This window comes from Prionailurus viverrinus, chromosome F1 (assembly GCF_022837055.1).
Source record: "Prionailurus viverrinus isolate Anna chromosome F1, UM_Priviv_1.0, whole genome shotgun sequence".
NCBI lineage: Eukaryota > Metazoa > Chordata > Mammalia > Carnivora > Felidae > Prionailurus > Prionailurus viverrinus.
Genome location: NC_062577.1, coordinates 30,811,049 through 30,833,890, shown reverse-complemented (window position 1 = coordinate 30,833,890; position 22,842 = coordinate 30,811,049). Strand labels below are relative to the sequence as shown.

Here is a 22,842-nt window from a genome sequence, read left to right as displayed (position 1 = left end):
GTTAACCTTGCCTCTGAAGCCTTGCCTACTTGCCCATCGCCCACATGGAACAGCATATTTCCTTCTTTACGCCCTTGGGACTCCAAGGGCAGGCCACCCCAAGATGGGCTACTTTGGCATGAACATTATTTTGAGTTACAAGCAATCAAAACCCAGCAGATTCAGGAAAAGTTCTTTATCTTCCCCTTCACTTCCTGCTTGTACCAGGAAGAGAGCTATAAATGAGATTCCTTTTTACCTAAGAAATTTATCTGCATAACAGGGCAACCTTTGTTTTCTAAACATTTCCTTTTACCTTCCTGGTCTTTCTCCCTTTGGTACCCTCAGGCCCCTACAACTCCCCTTAGCTCATTGAAGCCTGATTATCTTTGGAATTCCATGTCTGTGTGGATTCATTGTATGCCTGAAACTAAATTTGATTTTCTGTTACTCTGTATCCTGTCAGTTTGATTCTTAGTCCAGTAGAAGGACCTTGAAGGGCAGAGAAAATTCTCCCTTCCCAACAGCTGCCATAGTCAGCAGGATACTTTCATTCTCTGGACACTACTCACCCCAGACACTCCTGCTGCTCAGAGATCCTGGGACATCTGACATACAGCTGGGAGAGGTAAGATTTCTTACCATGTCAGTTCCCCAGAATCTCTATCTGCAGAGTCTAATGGAGTGAGAGTGGTGAGTCCGTTTCTTCTCTTTGTAAATTTAGGTTAGCAGAAGAAAATATCTGTGGAACAAGTTCCTTGGGTCTAGCAACTCTGGTTAAATTTGGTAGACTACTCTTTAAGTACTTATCTGTTTCCTTCCACAGATGGTCTTTGTTTTCCTTTGTCTGTATCCTTTCTGTCCTTTGTCATAAGAAGGAGTTACCATAGGGCAGAACACAGGCATAGACCATACAAGCCTGCTGTTGGAGCCAGCCTCATAGACTGGTGAGTTCACAGTTCACACCAGACCAACACCTATTTAGACAAATTTTACCATAGTTTAATATGCACATAACTTAATGGCAATTGCTATGGGACATCTTAGAAGCCAAAGCCACAAAATTGGTGGGCACAGGCTGAACATTTAAAAGTTGTTAGAGTGCTTGCCACCTCAAGAAGATTCCCAGACTGATCATAGAATGAGTGAGATTGACATGGTCACTCAGCAACTTCCTTGCAATGAGGTACACTATAGAACAGCACATAGTCCCCAACCCTGTGGCACATCTCTCCTAGGTATTATTAGTATGGCTCCAGACTCAAGGCTTTAGCTAAAGCTGTTAAGGTACATATGAGATTTTTCCTTTTGTCTTGTTCTATGTCTTAAAAGCTGGCTTTGTGACCAGTGAGAATATTCCCTTTGGTCTCTGTCATCCAGAGGGTGCACTTACCAGGGTGTACCTTGATGGCCAGTCGAAATGACTGGGAATCTAACTCTGACACTCTCTCTCTCTCCCCACCTTTCACCCCAGGCCTTGTCAGTGGTGTTAGTCATGAGAGGCTTTAGCCCATAGGAACCTCTGTCCTCTCAACCATCATTGCTTATTAATGCTGGAAAGTCTCATTCCAGTAGCACCTCCCTGGTGTCACAGATTAGTGGTCTGTGATTTTGTGGGAGACCAGAGACACCATTTTCAGCACACCATCCTTACTGCCTGTGCAATGAAGACCTTTGCTTTCTTAGACTAGTCTTGGAAGTAAACTTTTGGATCATGGGGACTGCATCATCTATGCCCTCTTTGAATGCCTTTGTGTCTTTAGTTAAGTCACTAAAAGGCTTATTGGTTTGAGTTGCTATTAATAGATTCTACTCCTCAATGGCTGGACGATGGATCCTTTAAATTGGCTATATATTTTTTTTAAGTTTATTTATTTATTTTGAGAGAGAAAAAGAGAGGGGGTGGAGGAGGGGCAGAGAGAGAGGGAGAGAGAATCCCAAGCAGGCTCTGTGCTGTCAACAAAGAGCCCAATGCAGGGCTCAAACTCACAAACCATGAGATCATGACCTGAGCTGAAATCAAGAGTCGAGCACTTAACCAACTGAGCCACCCAGGTGCCCCTAAATTGGCTATATTTAAAAGAAAAATATTCTTTATAGAGAGTTCTCAGTTGTCTTATTAGTATAATAACTAGCCTAAGGACTCGTTTGACAAGATTAAAGCACAGAAATTAGACAAATTTAATTAGAAATTAAAACAAAAATAAAAGTCCACATCCAATGTACAGTTTCCTAAAATCTCCCCGTTTTAATTTCTCTTTCCTTACAAGATGTACAGAGAGCACACCAGCCTATTCTCTAGGTTCAAAGAATATAGGTTGCTCATGTAAATGCTGAATGCCAGGAAATGAATGTAACAAAAGCACCCAAGACTGGCAGTGAGGTTGGCTTTGATCCTACCTCCCAGGGATCTGTAATCAGGATCTGCCAGCTGTAGGCATTCCTGTGCAATGTCCTTTTACAGGTGTACCCTAGGTCCCCCACTGCAGAAGAACTCTCTCCCCTAGACAGCAACAGATCTCTTAAATTATAAAGCCTTTTTCTCCCCCAGAATATTTTACTAACTTTAGAGAGGAATTGGTTCATGAGTATTCACAACCTCCCTTTCACAGAGGAAACAGGACCCCAAATTTCTCCTGAGCCCTCCTACACATGATCTCAAAAGGCTAATATCAGGGACTAATAGAAGCCAAAATACTTTATACAAGGGCACAAATCTTTTGATTCTCAGTTTTAGTTAAAAATCCCCCTAATAGAACGAAGCAAATTTAGTTAAAAAGGCAGGCTAGTCCCTTGATATTCAGGCTGTAATCCAGTTCTTTGGGGGATTAGAAACAACGACCTTTGTTTTACAAATCTCTACAAAACCAAAAATGCAACTCTAGAAACAAGTCAAGCCCCCCCATCTTTACTAATCCCCAAACCTTGCCTATTCCTCTCAAAAGATTTGTAGATATTATAAACAGAATATTAGAACAAAATTCTCCTGTACTCAAAAAAAAGTAAATTTCTGATAACAATTACCCTGAAATTTGAGGAGAAAAAACACTTTGCATTCTTTCTCTGTCCCTAAAAATTATAAATTTTACCATGTCTTCAAACAGTAAATACAGTCCATCATCACCTGAGACTGAAGGGAAATAAAGGGAGTGGGGGAGGCCTTTTTGAAATAAAAACCGCTAAAATGGCTCTTGTGCCAAGACTCCAAGCACCTCTGATAATAGGCACTTATGCTCTGATCTCCACCTTGGAGAAAACTTGGATACTTACTCTGTGCCTTTGTGATGCAAATTTTCTAACCACCACCACCCCCTTCCACACACCCCCTTCCCTAGAACAGAAGAGCCATTCTTTGAAATACCAACTTTAGAGAATTTTTTATCAGGAAAAAAAAGAAAGGAAGGAAGGAAGGAAGGAAGGAAGGAAGGAGAAAGAAAGAAAGAAAGAAAGAAAGAGGAAGGAAGAAAGGAAGAAAGAAGAAAGAAAGAAAAAGAAAGAAAGAAAGAAAGAAAGAAAGGAAGGAAGGAAGGAAGGGGGAGTTATTTTAAAATTTGGGTCTTGGGGTGCCTGGGTGGCTCAGTCAGTTAAACATCCGACTCTTGATTTTGGCTCAGGTCGTGATCACACAGTTTATGAAATGGAGCCCCACACTGGGCTCCAGGCTGACAGCTTGGAGCCTGCTTGGGATTCTCTCCGCTCCCCCCAACCCCCCTCACCCCGCCCTCATCCCTCCCATGCCTGCTCTCTCTCAAAATAAATAAATAAACTTTTTTTAAAAAAATGGGTCTTTATGTCCTCTCCACAAATATTAGCAAAAAGAAAGCTGTAAGATTTTATTTGTATCTGAGTGTCTGTCCATATATGTTGCAAGTATGAGATATTTTCTCTACCTCTAGGTGGTATTGCTAAAATTAATTTGCAAAAGACCTCTTTTAGTTGGCTTGAAGGCCAGCATTTGCAAAAACTGGACAATCTAAAACTCATAAAGAGAAACTAACCCAAATGTTTTTCAAGTTCATATGATCTGGGAAAATATTCAGTATTAAAAAGCTATTTAAAGTTGTTGGTTTAATTAAAATAGACATGTCTTTAAAGTTATCAGCATTAAGTGTAAAACCTTTATTCCATCTATATTTACTGAAAGTCAAATAAGTTCATGTTATATCTCTGTTGCAAAATTTGTCAAAAGAAAAAAATCTTCAAATAATCATTGACTTTGTCTAATGCCTCATAATGTTTTGCAAGTAATCTAAACATAATTGTTAAGAACAAGTAAATTGAATAGATGTAAATAAGATAAGAAGGTCTGTAGGTAAACTTTTAAGTAGCTTCCTAAATCTTTTGTAACATGGAACTTTATAAAGTTTTGCTAAGTTAAATGATAAGTTGTAAAATTATTAAATATCTACATCATTTCCAAATAAGACAAAATAATAAAACATTAAGTACTGAACATAGGCTTATCTACTTCTGTCATATTACAGAGAAACTAAAGATAAATTCAGGTCTGTTAATAAACATGGTTTGTGCATTATTGAAAGATTGTACTATGAAAAACCACACATTTCTAGGAATTACAAAATGTATTCATAAATTTGCCAATCTAAAGAATATTGGCATAACAGATAGTTCACAAATTGCTTACTACTTAGTTTTCATTAGAAGTCAAGATTTCTAAGAGAAAATTTTTAATAAATATAATTAAGACTACTGAAAATAATAAAGGAAATAACTTTGTATGCAAGGAAAGTAAGAATGTGTGTTTGAGGATAAAAGGAAAAAAAAGAAGCATGAGGAAGGGGAATACATTTTTGTTGAGGGAAAAGAAAATAATTTTGTCCTAAAGTGAAACTGGTTATTTAAAGAGGGAAAACTTAGGACAAAATCTGAATGTAAAATGTTGCAGGGGTGCCTGGGTGGCTCAGTTGGTTAAGTGTCTGACTCCAGCTCAGGTAATGATCTCACAGGTCGTGAGTTCAAGCCCCACATTAGGCTCTGTGCTGATAGCTCAAAGCCTGGAACCTGCTTAGGATTCTGTGTCTCCCTCTCTCTCTGCCCCTCCCCTGCTCCTGCTGTCTCTCTCTTTCTCAAAATAAATAAACATTAAAAAAAATTTTTTTTAAATGTTGCAGAAGGTTTATGAAAAAGGAATCTGGAAAGGAATTTCGTGTGTGGTTAGTACTGGCTAAGATTAGAATCAATTTAAGTAAGTAAATGAGTCTTAATATTAAAAATACACTGAAGCACAATTACAATTTTGTCTTTCTCTTTGGTAAAAGGACAAAGTTTTCTTGAACTATTGGTCTGCTCTTAATAAGAAGTTGTAAACAAAAGTTTTTCTTTGCCTTTAAAGTCATCTGCCTGGAAAACAAGCACTCTGTTTTGCCAAATAATTTCCTACATTAATCAAGTCTGATTACTTAAGAAAACTGAGCCTTAATATTAAAAAAGCTAAATTTTGCTCACAACTATTTAACTTTCTGTATTTGCCTTTGAAATATTCTATTGTTGATTTGGTTAATTAGATAATTTAATATTGTTTCATAGTAATTTATGATCCTATCTAATCAAATGTTCAAATCTTTTCATACTTTTTGACATACGTCCCAAAATGAAATTCTAAAAGAAATCTTTGGACCACAATCTAACTGAGGTGTTCCAGAGCACTCCTGGAACATTTCAAAGATTTTGTGAGAAATTAAATTAAGTAGGCTTATTTGGCATGTCAAATTACATGGGAAGCATTGTCAAATAAGTGATACTAAGCCCTCTTGGGTTATATTTTTGTAGATATTTTGGGTATATTTTGCAGATATTTTATTAAACTAAGTGTTCTAAAAAGTTGTATGAAACCCCTAGAAATCTGGCGTGTTATTATCTTGGAGTGCTGTGTTTCACAGAAATAACCAAATTGTCAATTGCATTGTAATTAAGTCTAATCAGATCTTTAATCATGATCATTTTTAAGACTTGTCATTTACAGTTACTGTTCTACTCCCATGATGTTGCAATGTGTTTCATCTTAAGTGAGACTCATAGAAAAAACTCTGAGTACAAGTTTCTGATAATTTTAAGATCATAAAATTGAACGAGGTAAGAATTTCCAGAACTAGTAGAAAAACTGGATTAAAACAGAGCAAGAATTAATAACTTGAGACTGAATAAAGAAGATCATTGTAATTTTTACAATTTTTGTTTAAAATATCACTGACGTTTTTCAATGTTTTGCTTTTCTAGATGTAAGGAAACCTTTTCTCTTAAGCTAACTAAGTTAATTTAAACGTAACCTATAGCAATGTGATAAATTATACCTTTGGAAGCGGAATTGAACCATTTATCTTTTCCTCCCTACCGGGTCCCTCCAGAATTTAAAACCTCTCAGTGAGTATTCTTATACTTTCATGGCAATATATTTATTTGCATAAGCTCAATAAGAAACTTTTCTCCTTATAATAAGATACAACTGGAAACATTGGTTATATTACCAATGTTATATTACTTTGACTGGAATGTCATATTTCAGAGAGACCCACATAGACTCAGATATGACCAGACAGCTTTAGGGAGCTAAGGTTGACATGAGGGAGCCAATAAAGCCCCTTGGAAATATCAGCCTGAGTTTCCAGCAGCTTACAAGGTGAATAAACTCACTTCCTCAGGAGGAACCTCAGGATATTTTGGGTACCTCAAGAAGAGAGGAATTAACGCAAATCCACAGGTATTGCTGGCAAAGTCTGATGGCAAGTATTTGACTTGGCTTCTGGTCTCAAACAACTATTAAAAATTCAGTCTAGATACTTGTTATGAAAACTTACAGCAGAGCAGATTTGTATTTATTTTTTTAAAGTTTTATTTATTTAAATAATCTCTGCAGTCCTTGTGGTGCTTAAATCCACAACTCCAAGATCAAGGGTTACATACTCTTCCAACTGAGCCAGCCAGGTGCCCCAAAGCAGGCTTGTGTGGTCAACTGCTATTCTTGCTGAGCTTATGTAAATAATCAGGCCAAGTGGGGTTGTTTTTGTTTGCTTGTTTGTTTTTGAAACTAGACTTATTTTGAGAATTACTAATTTGGCTATCTTTGATAGAAATGGGGGTGATTATAGAGAGAAAATAGGTTTCAATAACAGACCTGCGTAAATATTAGATTCTAGTCCTGTTCATTATAAACTAGACTAGATCCTGATTTCTTCCAGCATCCTCCAATGCCTGGCTACAACTCTCCAAACTAGTGCTTTCAATTTTTCTCCCACTTCCTGAGTTAGAGTCATTTGAGATCTAAAATGCCCTTTTTTGGGGCGCCTGGGTGGCTCAGTCAGTTGGGTGTCCGACTTTCAGCTCAGGTCCTGATCTCACAGTTTGTGAGTTTGAGCCCTACATGGGGCTCTGTAACTGACAGCTCAGAGCCTGGAGCCTGTTTCAGATTCTGTGTCTCCCTCTCTCTCTGCCCCTCCCCCCACTTGCACTCTGTCTCTCTCTGTCTCTCAAAAATGAATAAACATTAAAAAAATTAAAAAATAAAAAAACTAAAATAAAAAAACAAATGCCCCTTTTCCTGAAGCCCTGCACAATAAGTATGAATAACTTGATGTAAACTTGAGGGAAATCACCACAACAGCTCATGTATAGGCAATCTTCATGGTCTGTGGGCAAAAATATCACCAAAGACATTCAAACTACAAACCAGGAAAATCTGTCGCTGGATGCTCTCACACTATCTAAAGAGGCTTCAAGCTTGACATTTAGAAATCTACTCTCTACCCTCAAAACTCAGAAACTGGTTTATAACTTGATCCAAACATTAGCCATTGTTTTTCTTTTGTTTCCATAGAAATGCCTCTTATTTAATGCTTAATTGCTTGAACCATAGGCCTAACTTTGAGGACACACCTGAATTACCACCTCCTGAAATGAGTTTAACTAAACTGACTTATTGCCAGGACTGGTTCAATGAGCCAGGAGAATCTACCAGCTCAACTTTTAATGTGTGAAATGTCAGGGAAGTTTCAGAGGAGGGAACTACAGGGGCCAAGGGCAGACTGCCCCAAGATGGGCCACTTGGGCATGAACATTATTTTGAGTTCAAAGCAGTCAAAACCCTGAAAATCCAGGAAAAGCTCTTTGTCTCCCCCTCAACTGCTTGCTTGTACCAGGAAGAGAGCTATAAATTAGATTCCTCTTTACCTAAGAAACTTATCTGCACAATAGGGCAATCTTTGTTTTCCAAACATCTCCTTTCACTCTCCTGCTAATGCTTTTCCTCCCCTTTTTATCCTCAGACCCCCACCCCTCCCCTTAGCTCATATAAAGCCTCATGTTGCCTGTCTTTGGAATTCCATGTCTGTGTGGACTCCCCATACATACAAAACCAAACTTGATTTTCTCCCATTAATGTATCTCATGTTAACTTGGTGATTAGTACAGCTAGAAGGACCTTGAAGAGCAGAAGAAATTCTTCCCACCCTCCACAGCCCCCACCATAGACTTCTATCATATCACTGGTAACTCTTTATTTCATTTACTTCCATGTATGTCTTCTTTTGAGACTTAGAAAGCATTTTATTTGCTTTTCATTCATAGGACCTGACCCATAGTAAGTACTAAATAAATGTTAGTAGATGAAATCTCCCCTTAGCCACCATGTGGCATGTATGTCCCTTTTCCTCCTTGCTACTAAGAGCCCTTTTGGGGCTGTTTGTGGCCAGACTGCTGGGTTTCATTGTATGAGGGTGGATGAGGTAGTCTGCCCTCTGCTATCAGTAGCCATGATCAAGAATGTTTTGTCCACATCTAAGGCCCAGTTTCCCAGTTCCAGGATGCCCAGTTGAACCTGAATTTCAGATAAACAATGAATACAGTTTTAGTATAAGTATATCCCATTCAATTGTAAGAAAGCAAATTTTACCACCCCAAGATATGCCTTTTTGGCACATTGATTATTCTAAGTTGGTTATTTTTAATAAACTGCAGACACAAGAGAAGCTCTGAAAACCAAGTAGAAGTTACCTTTTTGCAAGAGACATTTATACGTATAAGGGAAATCTCCATTTATAAGGGTATCTGCCTCAATACTAGGAAGGAGGGGTGAGTCTAATTCTCTAGAAACTGTTATCAATGGAGAAAGCTTAGATATAAACCTACAGAACAACCTTACCCTCGAATATGGTACTTTCCCCAGGAACTTCCCATAGCTAACCCCCCCCCACCCCATCTTTCGTCTTTAGCTGGAGATGGTATTTTGGGTGTAGCTTCACCTTTTCAGGGAGTTAGTTTTCCTGGGTTTTTTCCATGTATATAGGAGGTATATATGTTATTAAACTTTTCTTTGACTTTCTCCTGTTAACCTGGTCAATTTCATTCTTAGACCAGCTAGAAGAACTTTAAAGGGGTTAGGAAATTTTTTTTCCTCCTAACACAATAGTTGAGATTATACATAGCCCAAAAATGTATTTGTTGCTTACATATATCCATGGTTCTTATATATTTGTTAATTATATATATTCCAAAAAATGTATTCTGCAATTCAAATTTAATTTGGTGTCATGTATTTCTATTTGCTAATTTGGCAAACCTACTTTCCACCAAAGGGAAGTGGCTTCTGTCTAATGCTGAAGGCACTGGCACCCTAAAGAAACTCACCCAGCTGAAGCTGCCATACCATCTTGATGTGTTCCTGAAAGCTGGATTGAATGACCAAGAAAAAAACTGCTAGATGGGCCAAAACTGTGTGAGCTATGTGGTGACTTTGCTGGAGTCAGCCATTTCAGCTGTGTGGGCCTCTTCCACTGCTCCTCATGCTACCAGTGTTTTACCAAAGTTTCCAGGGAGTAACTTTTTCAGTTACTGTAGATGGGCCCTATCTCTCCTCCATGCTCAGATGCAAATCCATGGGAGCTAGGCCAGAGAAAAACCTGAAAAACTGCAACTGCAGCATGTTTAGAATTGTATCCGCCCCACTCCCACTGAGGGGCAGGGATCAGACCATGCTCTGGGTCTCATCAGGTACCCGTTCTTTCCCAAGAGGCTCTTGGCTTTCCCACACAAATGGATTCCAGGTAGTGTGCCCCAAGAGTTCCCCTGCCACAGATTATATGTGACAGGTTAGGACAGGAAACACACACAGGGCACTTTATCCCATCTCTAGTTCATTTGCCCCTATCTTGAGATTCTGTTAGAAAATGAGAAAATCTGTCCATTAGGAGTGGGGCCATGCAGAAGGTTGACAAAGAACTCCTCCCCCACACCTCATCAGATATGCAGGAGAAGGAAAAGAAAGGAGGGAGTGGGGAGGAACCCATGTTATTAGATAAAATGATATAAAATGATGGTTGTTTCCATAGCTAGGAACAGATTTTGGCAGCCATGGCATAGACTTAGGAGTTCCTAAAAAATCAGAACTGAGAAACTGGAATGAGGCAGGTGGCAAGGGTAGAGAAAGGGAGAATTTTATTCATTCTAATATTATGCTAAGGTCCTTTCCTGTCTCAGCGTATTGACAGTATTTTCTCAGGAAAGGGAGAATCTCCAAAATGAAAGGGTTCAACCACCTTTTACTCTAAGATCTTCCCACTCTACCTCTGGTAGGATTAGTTTTCAAAAAGAAGAGGCCACTTAACAAAGCTACTAAACAGTCCTGAAAAGCCCCACAGCTGCTGCTGCCTCAGAAATGACAGGTGCACCTTTCATGATCCACATTTTATGCCAAATGCATGAAAATTCCTCTTTGGCTGCCCCTCCCCACAGTCTTGCCACCCCCTTCTTAGTCCTACTGGATCTGGCCCATCCCTCATGGTCCCTTTCCCATTCAATGTCGTGATCTTCTCACCTTGTTATTTCTTGAGCCATTGATTCAGGTGAGAATGATCAAATCAGAATTCCTGGCTGGGCTGGAACATGCACCTCCAGCTGAGTGGACCCACTCTGAGTTTTTGAAAATTTCCAGCTTGTGTTTACCTATTTCATTGAAAGCCTGCTCTAAAGTGTACATAGTCGATGCATTACAAAGGAAGGCCAGCATGAAGGACTAGAGTGGATAGCTAGTTTTGTTGCCATGGCAGGGAAAGGAACTTTACTTGACTGATGAAAATTTGACTCAAAATGAATGCTAGGTGAAACAGTCATATTTGCTTTTGTCTTTTTTTTTTTAACTTTGTTGAGAACCACTAGAAGAGGAGTAGGGAATGGGGCTGATAGGTTCTAACTAGAATGCTGAATCCCAGTGATTTCTCTAGATTAAATCAGGCTGCAGAAAGATAGCAATTTTCTCATTGTTGCAGCACCTCGGAAACACTAAAACAGCAAAGTTCATTGAATGCCTATTTTGGAGCCAGGCTAGGGGGAGATGGAGAGAGACAAAGATAAAAAGACACACTCCACATCCTCCAGGAGCTTACAAGCTAATGAGAGAACCAGGCATGAAAATATGGACATACCGTGGATCAATGTTTATTACATAACGTGGTCAAAGTGTGGCACAAATGCATCCCTAAGGCCCTCTTGAAAGGAGGTTTGAAAGGTCCACTATTTTCATAATCATACTAAGACATTATTTGCCTTCTTTCTTTGTCAGTCTTTCACAAGTTTTCTAGAGGCTACAGGATGTGTGATAATACAAAGCAATGTATACTTATGTATTCTTGAGTTTCAAAAAAATTCTCAGTCTTGGGGTGCCTGGCTGGCTCAGTGGGTAGAGCATGCAACACTTGATCTCAGGGTGTGAGTTCGAGCCCCATGTTAGGCATAGAGCTTACTTAAAAAAAGTTCTTGGGGTATCTGGGTACCTCAGTCAGTTAAGTGTCCAAATTCGGCTCAGGTCATGGTCTCACTGTTCAGGAGTTCAAGCCCCTCATCGGGCTTTGTGCTGACAGCTCAGACACTGGAGCCTGCTTCACATTCTGTCTCCAACTCTCTGCCCCTCCCTGCTCATGCTCTCTCTCTCTCTCCTCAAATATAAAATAGAACATTAAAAATTTCTCTTTAAAATTCTCAGTCTCAATTTCTTTTAAAGAATCCTCCATTCTTATTTTGTTTTAATTTTGTAAGTAGTCTCTCAATCCAACATGGGGCTTGAACTCACGATCTCAAGATCAAGAGTTGCATGCTCTTATTGACTGAGCCAGCCAAGCACCCTCTTGGTCTAAATTTCTAATACAACAATATCAGCAGTAAAACCCACATGTAGGCATACCTGATTTTATCGCATTTTGCTTTTTGTGCTTTGCAGATATTGGGCTTTTTATTCATTGAAGTTTTGTGGCAACCCGGCATCGAGCCAGTCTACCACAACATTGTTCACTTTGTGTCTCTGTGCTACACTTTGGTAATTCTCACAATATTTCAAACTTTTTCATTATTATTATATTTGTTATGGTGATCTGTGGTCAGTGATCTTTGATGTTCGTATTGTAATTGTTTTGGGGGCTCCATAAATTGTGCCGTTAGACAGCAAACTTAATCAACAAATAGTGTTCTGACTGCTCACCAACTGGCTGTTCCTTCATTTCCCTCCCTCCTGTCAGGCCTCCCTATTCCCTCAGACACAACAATACTGAAATGAGGCCAACTAGTCACCCTACAATGGCCTCTAAGTGTTCAAGGGAAAGGAAGAGGCGTGCATCTCTCACACTAAATCAAAAGCTACAGATCATTCACCTTAGTGAAGAAGGCATGTCAAAAGCCAAGATAGGTTGAAAGCTAGTGCTCTTGTGCCAGTTATAAATACAAGCCCAGTTGTAAATACAAGGTAAAGGTTCTTGAAGAAAATTAAAAATGCTGCTCCAGTGAACACACAAATGATAAGAAACCAAAACAGCCTTATTACTGATATGAAAAAAGTTTAAGTGGTCTGGATGGAAGATCAAACAGCCATAACCTTCCTTTAAGCCAAAGCCTGTTCAGGAGCAAGGCTCTAACTCTTCAATTCTATGAAGGCTGAGAGGTGAGGAAGCTGCAGAAGGAGTAGAGGTCGGTTCATAAAGTTTAAGGAAAGAGGCTGTCTCCATAACATAAACTAACTGCAAGGCAAAGCAGCCAGTGCTGATGTAGAAGCTGCAACAAGTGATCCAGAAGATCTAGCTAAGGTAATTAATGAGGGTGGCTACATTAAACAACAGATTTTCTACGTGGACAAAACAGCCTCCTATTGGAAGAAGATGCCATCTAGGACTTTCACCGCTACAGAGGAAAAGTCAATGCTGGGATTCAAAGTTTCAAGGGACAAGCTGACTCTCTCGCTAAGGGCTAATGCAACTAGTGACTTTAAGTTGAAGCCAATGCTCATTTACCATTCCAAAAATCCTAGGGTCCTTAAAAATGATGCTAAATCGACTCTGCCTGTGCTCTACTAATGGAACAAAAAAGACTGAATGACAGCACATCCATTTACAGAATATCTTAAGCCCGCTGTTGAAACTTACTGTTCAGAGAGAAAAAAAAAATTCTTTTTTTTTTTTTATTTTTTTATTTTTTTTTTAAATTTTTTTTTTTTCAACGTTTATTTATTTTTGGGACAGAGAGAGACAGAGCATGAACGGGGGAGGGGCAGAGAGAGAGGGAGACACAGAATCGGAAACTGGCTCCAGGCTCTGAGCCATCAGCCCAGAGCCCGACGCGGGGCTCGAACTCACGGACCGTGAGATCGTGACCTGGCTGAAGTCGGACGCTTAACCGACTGCGCCACCCAGGCGCCCCAAAAAAAAAATTCTTTTCAAAATATTACTGCTCATTGACAATGCATCTGGTCACCCAAGGACTTCTGTGGAGATGTACAATGAGATTAATGTTGTTTTCATGCCTGCTAACACACCCATTCTGCAGCCCATGGATCAAGGAGTAATTTTGACTTTCCATTACTTAAGAAATACATATCAGGGACATCTGGGTGTCTCAGTCAAACATCCGACTCTTGATTTCAGTGCAGGTTATGATCTCAAAGGTTGTGAGTTTGAGCGTAACGTAGGGCTCTGTGCTGACAGTGCGGAGCCTGCTAAGAATTCTCTGTCTCCCTCTCTCTGCCCCTCCCCTACGCTCATACACGCATGCTCGCTCGCTCTCTCTCAAAACAAATAAATACACGTTAAAAAAAAAAGCCTAAAAGAAATATATTTCATAAGGCTATAGCTGCCATAGACAATGATTCCTCTGATGAATCTGGGCAAAGTAAAATGAAAACCTAGAATCGAAACATTCTAGATGCCACTAGGAACATTCATGATTTATGGGGAAAGGTTCAACTATTAACATTAACAAGAGTTTGGAAGTTGATTGGATCACATTGAGGGGTTCAAAGACTTCAGTGGAGGAAGTCACTGCGGATGTGGTGGAAAGAGCAAGAGAACTAGAATTAGCGGTGGAGCCTGAAGATGTGAGTGAATTGCTACAATCTCATGAGAATACTTAATGAATGAGGAGTTGCTTGTTATCGATGAGCAAACAAAGTGGTTTCTTCAAAAATATACTTTTGCTGAAGATGCTATGAAGATTGTTGAAATGACAGCAAAAAATTTAGAATATTGCATAAACATAGTAAAGTAGTGGCAGGGTTTGAGAGAACTGACTCCGATTTTGAAAGAAGTTCTACTGGGGGTAAATGCCATCAAATGGTATGATATGCTACAGAGAAATCATTCATGAGGAAAAGGAGTCAACCAATGTGACAAACTTTATTGTTGTCCTATTTTAAGAAATTGCCACAGCCACCCCAACCATCACCAACCACCACCCTGATCAGTAAGCAGCCATCAATATTGAGGCACAACCCTCAACCCGCAAAAAGATTAAAAGTAGCTAAAAACTCAGATGATGGTTCGCATTTTTTTGAAGCAGTGAAGTATTTTTAAATGAAGGCATAGACATGTTTTGGACATAAGGCTATTGCATACTAAATAGACTACAGTATAGTATAAACATAGCTTTTGTGTGTGCTTCATTTGACTCACTTTGTTGTACCATTTGCTTTATTGTGGTGGTCTGGAACTGAATCCACAATATCTCTTAAGTATGCCTCTATGCACAAATTGAGATCCTCAATAATTTTTAAGATTGTGCAGGGATGCTGAGACCAAAAAATTTAAGAACTGCTCAGACTTAACGTATCATCTACCATTATATGGTGTCCTCATTTCTTATTAATGCATTTTATTGGTTAAAAATTATTTCATCTATTTCACAAAAATTACTGAAAGCTTTCTTTGTATCCTTATTTTCTAGCACAATAGCTAATTATTAAAATGTCTGTGTGTGTTTTTGTGTGTGCCTGTTTGTGTTTAAATGTGTCTTCTGAAGCAGCACAATGTGGACTTCATTTTTCATTTAGCCAACAATCAGCAATAGTTGATGCATTTGTTTTATGTTCCATCAACCCTATCTCACTTGTTATTACTTTTGCTTTCTTTAAGTGTATGCTTTCTGTAGTATACCTTAGTCTTTTTTTAATCAGACTATAAACTTCCCTCATCTGTCCATCTTTCTGTCACTTCAGCATCATATTTTAAAGCAATTTTTCCTTGTATTCTCTAATTTTACTATTAATAGGATGGTACTAAGAAAAATGAAATGTTTCAATTTCCTTCCCTCCAGAGATGAAAATGGAGCCTAGTATGTAACATGTCTTGGCAGCATAAAGCCCCTGATAAAATGATGCATATATATCTTGGAATTCTGTCAGTATGTAATGTAATTTCCAACTTGAATTTTCTTTATATATTTTTTTCTATTTTGTCCTCCATAACCTTGAGCTCTAGCTAGCCCTCAACTGTTGTCAAATCGCCACTGTTTCCTGGATGTGAACTTCACAGCTGTGAGCCTTTGTTGATAAATTATTTCATCTCCTCTGGGTCTTAAATTGTTTTCCCTTACTCTGAAGTGAAAACTCACCGAGTGTTTCCACATACTGTACTTGTGGCCATAAGTCAATTTCTCTTAATCTTGTGTGAGCCCCCAACTCCTGCCCTCAAACCATATTCATCCTCCCAAAACACAGATACCCATTCTTATCCTAACATTTAAGTGGTTTTTCTTGGCTCTGTTGGTAATTTGCAGAATTTTGGGTTTGCTCTGTGATGAGAGAATTTTTATGGTTGGTTAGTTTGTTTTTTTAAGTTGAAAAACTTAACAATAATATCTCTCAAATTCTTTTTTGGAGGATTGTTCCTTACTGAGTTCTTGCTGCAGACATACCAAAGTGGTTATTTCTATATTTCTGTGACACATTCTAAATAACTAGGGGGTTTTCCCCCGGTCCTTTGATTGTTACTAGATCCGTCTTTAGCCGGATGTAGACCTTGGGGGGCAAATTTTGCTTCAACAATGCTAATTCCTTCTGTTTCTGGACCAGGTCTCCTCTCCTTTGCATCTTTACAGTTCTTGTGCCTCTATAGCATTTACAAGACCCAGTTTAATAGCTTAGTGCCTTTTTTTTTTTTTTTGGCACTCATTATTTCTTCTTTATTTGCTGTTAAAGTAATAAGTGTACGTTCCGTTGCACTTGCCTGAGAGAGAGTCTTGAACTGGTCTTGGGTTTCCCGCCATCTGGGTTCTTGCTGGCTTGCATTCCCCTTTGATGTTGTAATACTTGTTCATTGAACTTGAGTGTGGGGCTTATAGGGCTTGTTTGCTTCCCCCCCCCCCAAATGTGCACATTTTTTTCTTAAGCTTATTTTTCTGTTTTGTGCTGTTATTTTTAATTGCTTCCGACTGGGAGGTGGGGCCAAGAGTGAGATTTGGCTTGAATTTGGCTTGTTTTGCTATTACTCACATTTCCCCAGAAGCCCCGCACACACTTTCTCTCTGCCTTTGACGTACCACTTTTGAACGGCCGTTGATTCTTGGCATAAATGGTGTTAAGAGGAAGATGGGCTCTGGGTAGGGATGTTCAGGAATCCAGTCCTGTACAGTCATGAGCTTGGCCATCTGGAAGTCTCTTCTTGCTCAATGAAATGGAGTAAACATTGTCCATTATGAAATCCACCACACAGGCTGCCAGGGACGAATGGGATCCCACCCAAAGCCAATCGCTGCTCTGACAGGGAAATTGGCTAGCACTGCCTGAGACTACTCCAGCCTCCCCCGTCCCTGATGTCACAATTCAGAGGCTGCTGCCTGACTGGGAGGTTGTAGAAAGCTCTGTAGGTTCTCTCTGTGTGTCCTACAGGGCTCCTCGGGCCAGGTCTGTGTCTGATGGCTTTTATGAAAAAATATCTCCCCCCCATTCTGGGGATCTTCTTGGCCTACTACTACTATTCTGCGAATGAGGAATTCAGACCAGGTAAGTACCAATGTATCTAATTCTGGAGGAATAGATAAAAAACATAGGGGTGGCTGGAGTGTTTCTGAGGATCCAGATGAGTTCCTGATCCCCAAAGTTGCTGAACAAGAGGAACCCTGGGGTGGGACTGTATTTCTGTGTCTTCTAGACATGGGCTATGGGTAATAGAGTATGGGGAGGGGTAATCATGTAGCCAACAGATTGCCAAATAGTCCATGCTTTATTTGGCACCCTTAATGGAAAGTAATTTCAGATTCCTTACAAAAATGAGGGTAATTCCAAAATTTACAACACAGCCAGATAATTGGGCTCCAAGGAGAGACTGATAAGTGGGAAGTAAGAAAGGATTCTGGAGTTGATGACTAAATAGAAGTGAGAGAAAATCCCTGGAATCTCTATGAGCACATGTGTTTTGATGACTTTTTGGGTTTTATTTCAATTGAGCAAAATTGGATGAGTCCAGAAATGTCTGGAACTCTAGTGTTTTAGCCGAAACCTCTGTCAATGAACATTTTTAGAAAGGACAGCAAGAAGGCTTGTTTTGAGCAATCAAGTTAAACCTCCATTTCAGAGCATGTTTATGAAACTTGAACTGTTCCTTCATTGATTTATACAGTTTGAGAAAAGTTGATCTGGGCTCATAACCTTTAGACATTGAGATAACGCTGCCCACATCCAGAGAGGAAGGAATATTGCTGCCAAGTTGGGAATGGTCCTCACTTCCTTTTGGTTTCACAGAGATGCTCCAAGGAAAGAAAGTGATTGTCACAGGGGCCAGCAAGGGGATTGGAGAACAGATGGCCTATCATCTGGCAAAGATGGGGGCCCATGTGGTGGTGACAGCAAGGTCTAAAGAAAATCTAAAGAAGGTGAGGGTTCTGTGCCCACAGACACATGTACTCTCTCATGTCCAGATGTATTGTATATACTCACATACACATGCCAACACACAGAAGCTGACACGTCCATACGTAGATGCAAACACACACACACACACACACACACACACACACACACAGATTCAAACACCCACAGGAATATAAAGATAATGCATTTAAGTATTTATTCCCATGCACACACATACAGACACAAAGTTCTTGGGCTATACATGTTCATAGACATGCCTATTCACCCATATTTACACATGGAATCACAGATATATGGATATGTGCTCAGATACCAAAATTCTAGTACCTACTCACAAATTCACATTCTCATCCCCATGCAGACTCAGACACATGTTTTCTCATATACTCAGACTCACAAACCTAAGGCTACAAAGAGTCACAAACCTAGGGCTACCCACATGGAAACAAGCATCCATACCAATAACGCATTCAGATACATCTATTCACAGAAACTCATAAGCACAAGCCAAGAACTTAAACCCCAGCACAGGGATGACTTACTTAACTTACAGCCTAAGACAAAGATCATGTCAGGTTGCATTTAGCAACACACACACATTCATTGAACTCATGCTTACACACACATATCCCTACCATTTCTTATCAAAATAGGTTTGTGAGCGGTTTCTCACTTAAACCCCCATTACTTCAGAGATTGCTCCCAAAGTCTACGGCCAAGACTGACGCCATTGTTGCTGTGTCCCCGCAGATAGTATCCCATTGCCTGGAGCTTGGAGCAGCCTCAGCACACTACATTGCTGGCACCATGGAGAATATGACCTTCGCAGAGCAATTTGTTGCCAAAGCTGGAAAGCTCATGGGTGAGGCTGCTCTCCTCCCTCCTCTTCTTGACTTTGCTCTAGGGGTGACTAGGGAGCTTTAGGGAAGTGGGGAGGTTGAGAGGAAAGGTATCACCCCAGACAGTTTCTCTCAACACAGCCATCTCTTGCAGGGGGACTAGACATGCTTATTCTCAACCACATCACCAACACTTCTATGAATCTGTTTAGTGGTGATATCCACATCGTGCGCAGAAGCATGGAAGTCAACTTCCTCAGTTATGTGGTCCTGAGTGCTACTGCCTTGCCTATGCTGAAGCAGAGCAACGGAAGCATTGTTGTCGTGTCCTCGAAGGCTGGTGAGTGGGGCAGGGACCACGATGGAAGGTAAGAGTAGGAGAAGTAGCAGGGATGGTGTTGGGGGCTCTGCAGTGAACGTGAATTTTTGTCAGTTTCCATGCAGAAAAGTAACACAATATAAACTAGAATTTTCAATGTTCACAGTGGGAAAAATTATAAATAAACAAATAAATAAATAAATAAATAAATAAATAAATAAATAAATAAATAACACAGTGATATTAAGCAAAAGCTGATTAACAGCTTGACCCTATACATGAATAGGCAGACATATGAATATGAGGCTTGGGTGTGTAAACTCAATGAGAAGCACACATCCTGAGGAAAAGAGACATGGTTAAAGAACAAATTGGGTCATAAGAAATGGGGGGCTGTTAAAGGTAGATGGGCTACAAGATCCTTGGGAGTAACAGAGAAAGAGCAGTAATGCAGAGTGCCCACGAGAAGCTTGGTGGTTTGTGACCTAGAAATGGAAGTCTAAAGGGGTTTTCGGAGACTGCGGAGGAATAGCCCATTCTGATACTAAGGGAGAGACCTGGTCATGATGGGTAAACATGATCTTGCTTCTGCCATGACCAAGAACTGTAGGTTGGTAAAGTTCGTTGATGATACAAAGGTAGAACTGAGACGTGAAATATTTTAACATACAGTTGTCTGATAAGTGGATTAAACTAAGGCTAAATGAAATAAAGAACAGAAACAAGCACATCATATCATTAACAGATCTGCCTATATTGGGGATGTTCTCCAAAATCGGAACTTACTACCTTAAAAGTTCTATTTAAACAACGAACAGGGTAGGGAGAGGGCGTGTACAGAGAAATATTCATGAAGAGAACACCGTGACCAAGAAAGGTCCTTGATGCTTTGGATGGTGGCGGTATCAGAAGTTATCACCAATAAAAAGCTAGAGAGTTTCCAGCTTGAGGGATTCCTAGGCCCACTTTTCTCATGCACCCAGGAGAGAAGTCCCACACGTATTTGTTGATTAGTCAGAAGGATGTGACTGGAAGGTGCAAACACCAGGATTAAAACGAGCCATTTAAAAGTGGTTCCTGTAAAAACAAATAACAAAAAACCAAATAACCTGAAGACTTTGTAAATTCTTAAATATTTCCCAAACTATTATTAGGTATTACTGTAACTAAGAACACCATCTATGTTGTAAAGAATTCTATTTCCTGGACAGGAAAGGCCTGCATAGTGATGGGATAAAAGGGCAGTGTGTCTGTGCTACCCGCCAAACAGAGTGATTGATATGCATCCCTGTGCTTCCCAGACAACACAGACTCCCCACCCCTCCCCAGACACAGCCTCTCTCCAGGCTGAAAGGAAGGGAGAGCTTCCGGATGCATACTGAGTGGGAGGGTGCTGGGCACATCCCCAATCCATCCTAGGGCATTGGCCAAAACCCTCACATCAGTCATGGTGTAGGTGGCTTTAATGATTTTGGTTGATTAAATAATATATCCACTCTAGGCAAAGAGTGTTCTTGATCTTTGGCTAGAGAAATTTAACTTTCTATAACGTACAGAGAGTCTTAATGTTCTCAGAAAAATAAGAATTATTGTAGGAGCCCAAGGGCATGATGAAAGTCTGATAACCTCTTCCCCCACACCTCTTCCATACCTACTAAATGTCGCTTCATAATGTTTGTGGACTCAGAGGTGGAAATCTAGTTGAACTACTATCCTTCATATCTGCTGTTTGTGTAGCCCAAAAAGTTCAGCCTGTTTGCTTTGAAGCATGTCTGTGAACTTGCAAAGTACAGACGCTTTGCTTTCTCTCCCTAACTGAAGAATTTTTCTTTCCTATGCTGTTTTTTAAACATTCAGCAAACATGGTCATTAATCCTTCCTTAAAATCTGAATTCCATAAACATGGGATGCTAATCCTCAAATAGATCCTAAGGTCAGCCAAAGAGTATTGGGATGAATTTTTAATCATTCCTTTCAGGGAATACATTAAGTCCCTTATTGAATTATGGTGATAAGCAATTGTTGTTATCTCCAATGCATTTCCAGGTACTGCAATACATAGAAATCCTATACTTTTAATACATTCTTTAAAGCCTCAGCTTTAAATATGCTTTAGCATCAAAACAGTATTGCTGCCTCTGGGAATTTCCTTACAGTCCACATCTACCCATCATTCAACACCATTTGGGGCACCTACTGATCAAGTTTCTATGGATATATAATATCTAGTTATTACACTGATTAGTCTCCCCTCCTTCTACCACATGCTAGTTTGGCTATAAGTTGAGCTACTATAACAAACACCCAAATCAATGCTAGCTTACACAAATCAAAATTTATTTTTCTCTCATAAAACAGCCTGGAATAAGCAAGGCTGATATGGTAGTTCTGCCCCACGAAGTTGTCCAGGAAACTCTCTATCTCAGAACCATCATCCCTGGGATGTTATCCTCACCTGTATGTCCAGGATGGTTCATTATCACACCAGAATTCTAGCTAGAGAAAATGGAGAAAGAAGAATAAAACCTGAAAGTTGTATACTTCAGGGCTCCTGGGTGGCTCAGTCAGGTGAGCATCCGTCTTCGGCTCAGGTCATGATCTTGTCGTTCATGAGTTCGAACCCCACATCAGGCTCTGTGCTGACAGCTCAGAGCCTGGAGCTTGCTTCAGATTCTGTCTCCCTCTCTCTCTGCCTCTCCCCCACTTGCATTCTCTGTCTCTCTTTCTCTCTCTCAAAAATAAATAAACATTAAAAAAATTTTTTTTAAAGAAAGTTGTATACTTCTCTTCTGCCACAGCTGGCTGCAATTGTGGTCTTTACTCAAAGTGGATTTGTGTCCAACTGAAAACCAGTGTCTATAAAAGACACTGATGTTGATAAACAACTAACAGTGTCTCCCACATCATCCGTGCCAAGATGCATACAAGACTACAAGGCGGTATTCCCTCTAGGCCACCCCATGTGACTACTGCATACCATATACACACTCCAGATTCCATCTCTCCAGATTCAAGATCCATCATGAACACAAAACCCCTTCCATCAGGCAGCAGTACAGGAGGCAATGGGGCAAGAATGTCAAGATGGTATTTGTGAAACAAAGATATTAATTCTCCAATGCAACTGGAAAAGAAATCACTGGTTTGGGCAAAGAACATTTGAAAACATCTGGAAAAAGTTTATCTGCCATTAATCAAAATGGGTCTTCTGGAGGCAGGTTCAGTTTTCAAAAAGTAAAGGTCATTCCATTTTCATGCCCCTTGGCTCTGTGACCCCTGTAACGATGGCCCATCACATCAGTTACACACGTGACAGCCAGAATCCAACTTCTAATGCTGCTTCTCCGCCCCTCCTTTATCATAGACAAACTCTGTGATTCCCTGCCTCTTTCTCCTCTTAAGAATCTCACTTCACATGAAGTTCTTTCCAGCTATCACCAGAGCCCTTTAAACATTTCCTCTTCCTCTAATCTACTACATTTTGGAAAATTACCTTTAAAATTCTACTTCTTCCCCCCCCCTCTCTTTTTTGGCTCTCTTGGTGATACAAATACTACTAACAACAGTTATACTAA

The 22,842-nt window shown here is 39.9% G+C and overlaps 1 protein-coding gene across 7 annotated transcripts in view; it reads left to right on the top strand.

The window, feature by feature from the left end:
* HSD11B1 (hydroxysteroid 11-beta dehydrogenase 1) overlaps window positions 1–22,842 on the top strand; it is a 56,091-nt gene that overhangs the window by 9,548 nt on the left and 23,701 nt on the right. For 2 of the 7 annotated variants that reach the window (XM_047840376.1, XM_047840382.1), the window contains exons 1-5: window positions 508–607; window positions 17,129–17,242; window positions 17,981–18,111; window positions 18,860–18,971; window positions 19,103–19,288. In XM_047840376.1, the coding sequence (XP_047696332.1) occupies window positions 17,155–17,242; window positions 17,981–18,111; window positions 18,860–18,971; window positions 19,103–19,288 (517 nt within the window). In that variant the 5' untranslated portion in view covers window positions 508–607; window positions 17,129–17,154. Of the gene's footprint in view, window positions 1–507; window positions 608–805; window positions 927–12,202; window positions 12,299–17,106; window positions 17,243–17,980; window positions 18,112–18,859; window positions 18,972–19,102; window positions 19,289–22,842 lie in introns of those variants that run through there. The other 5 variants (XM_047840379.1, XM_047840378.1, XM_047840377.1 and 2 more) reach the window with 5 other exon arrangements.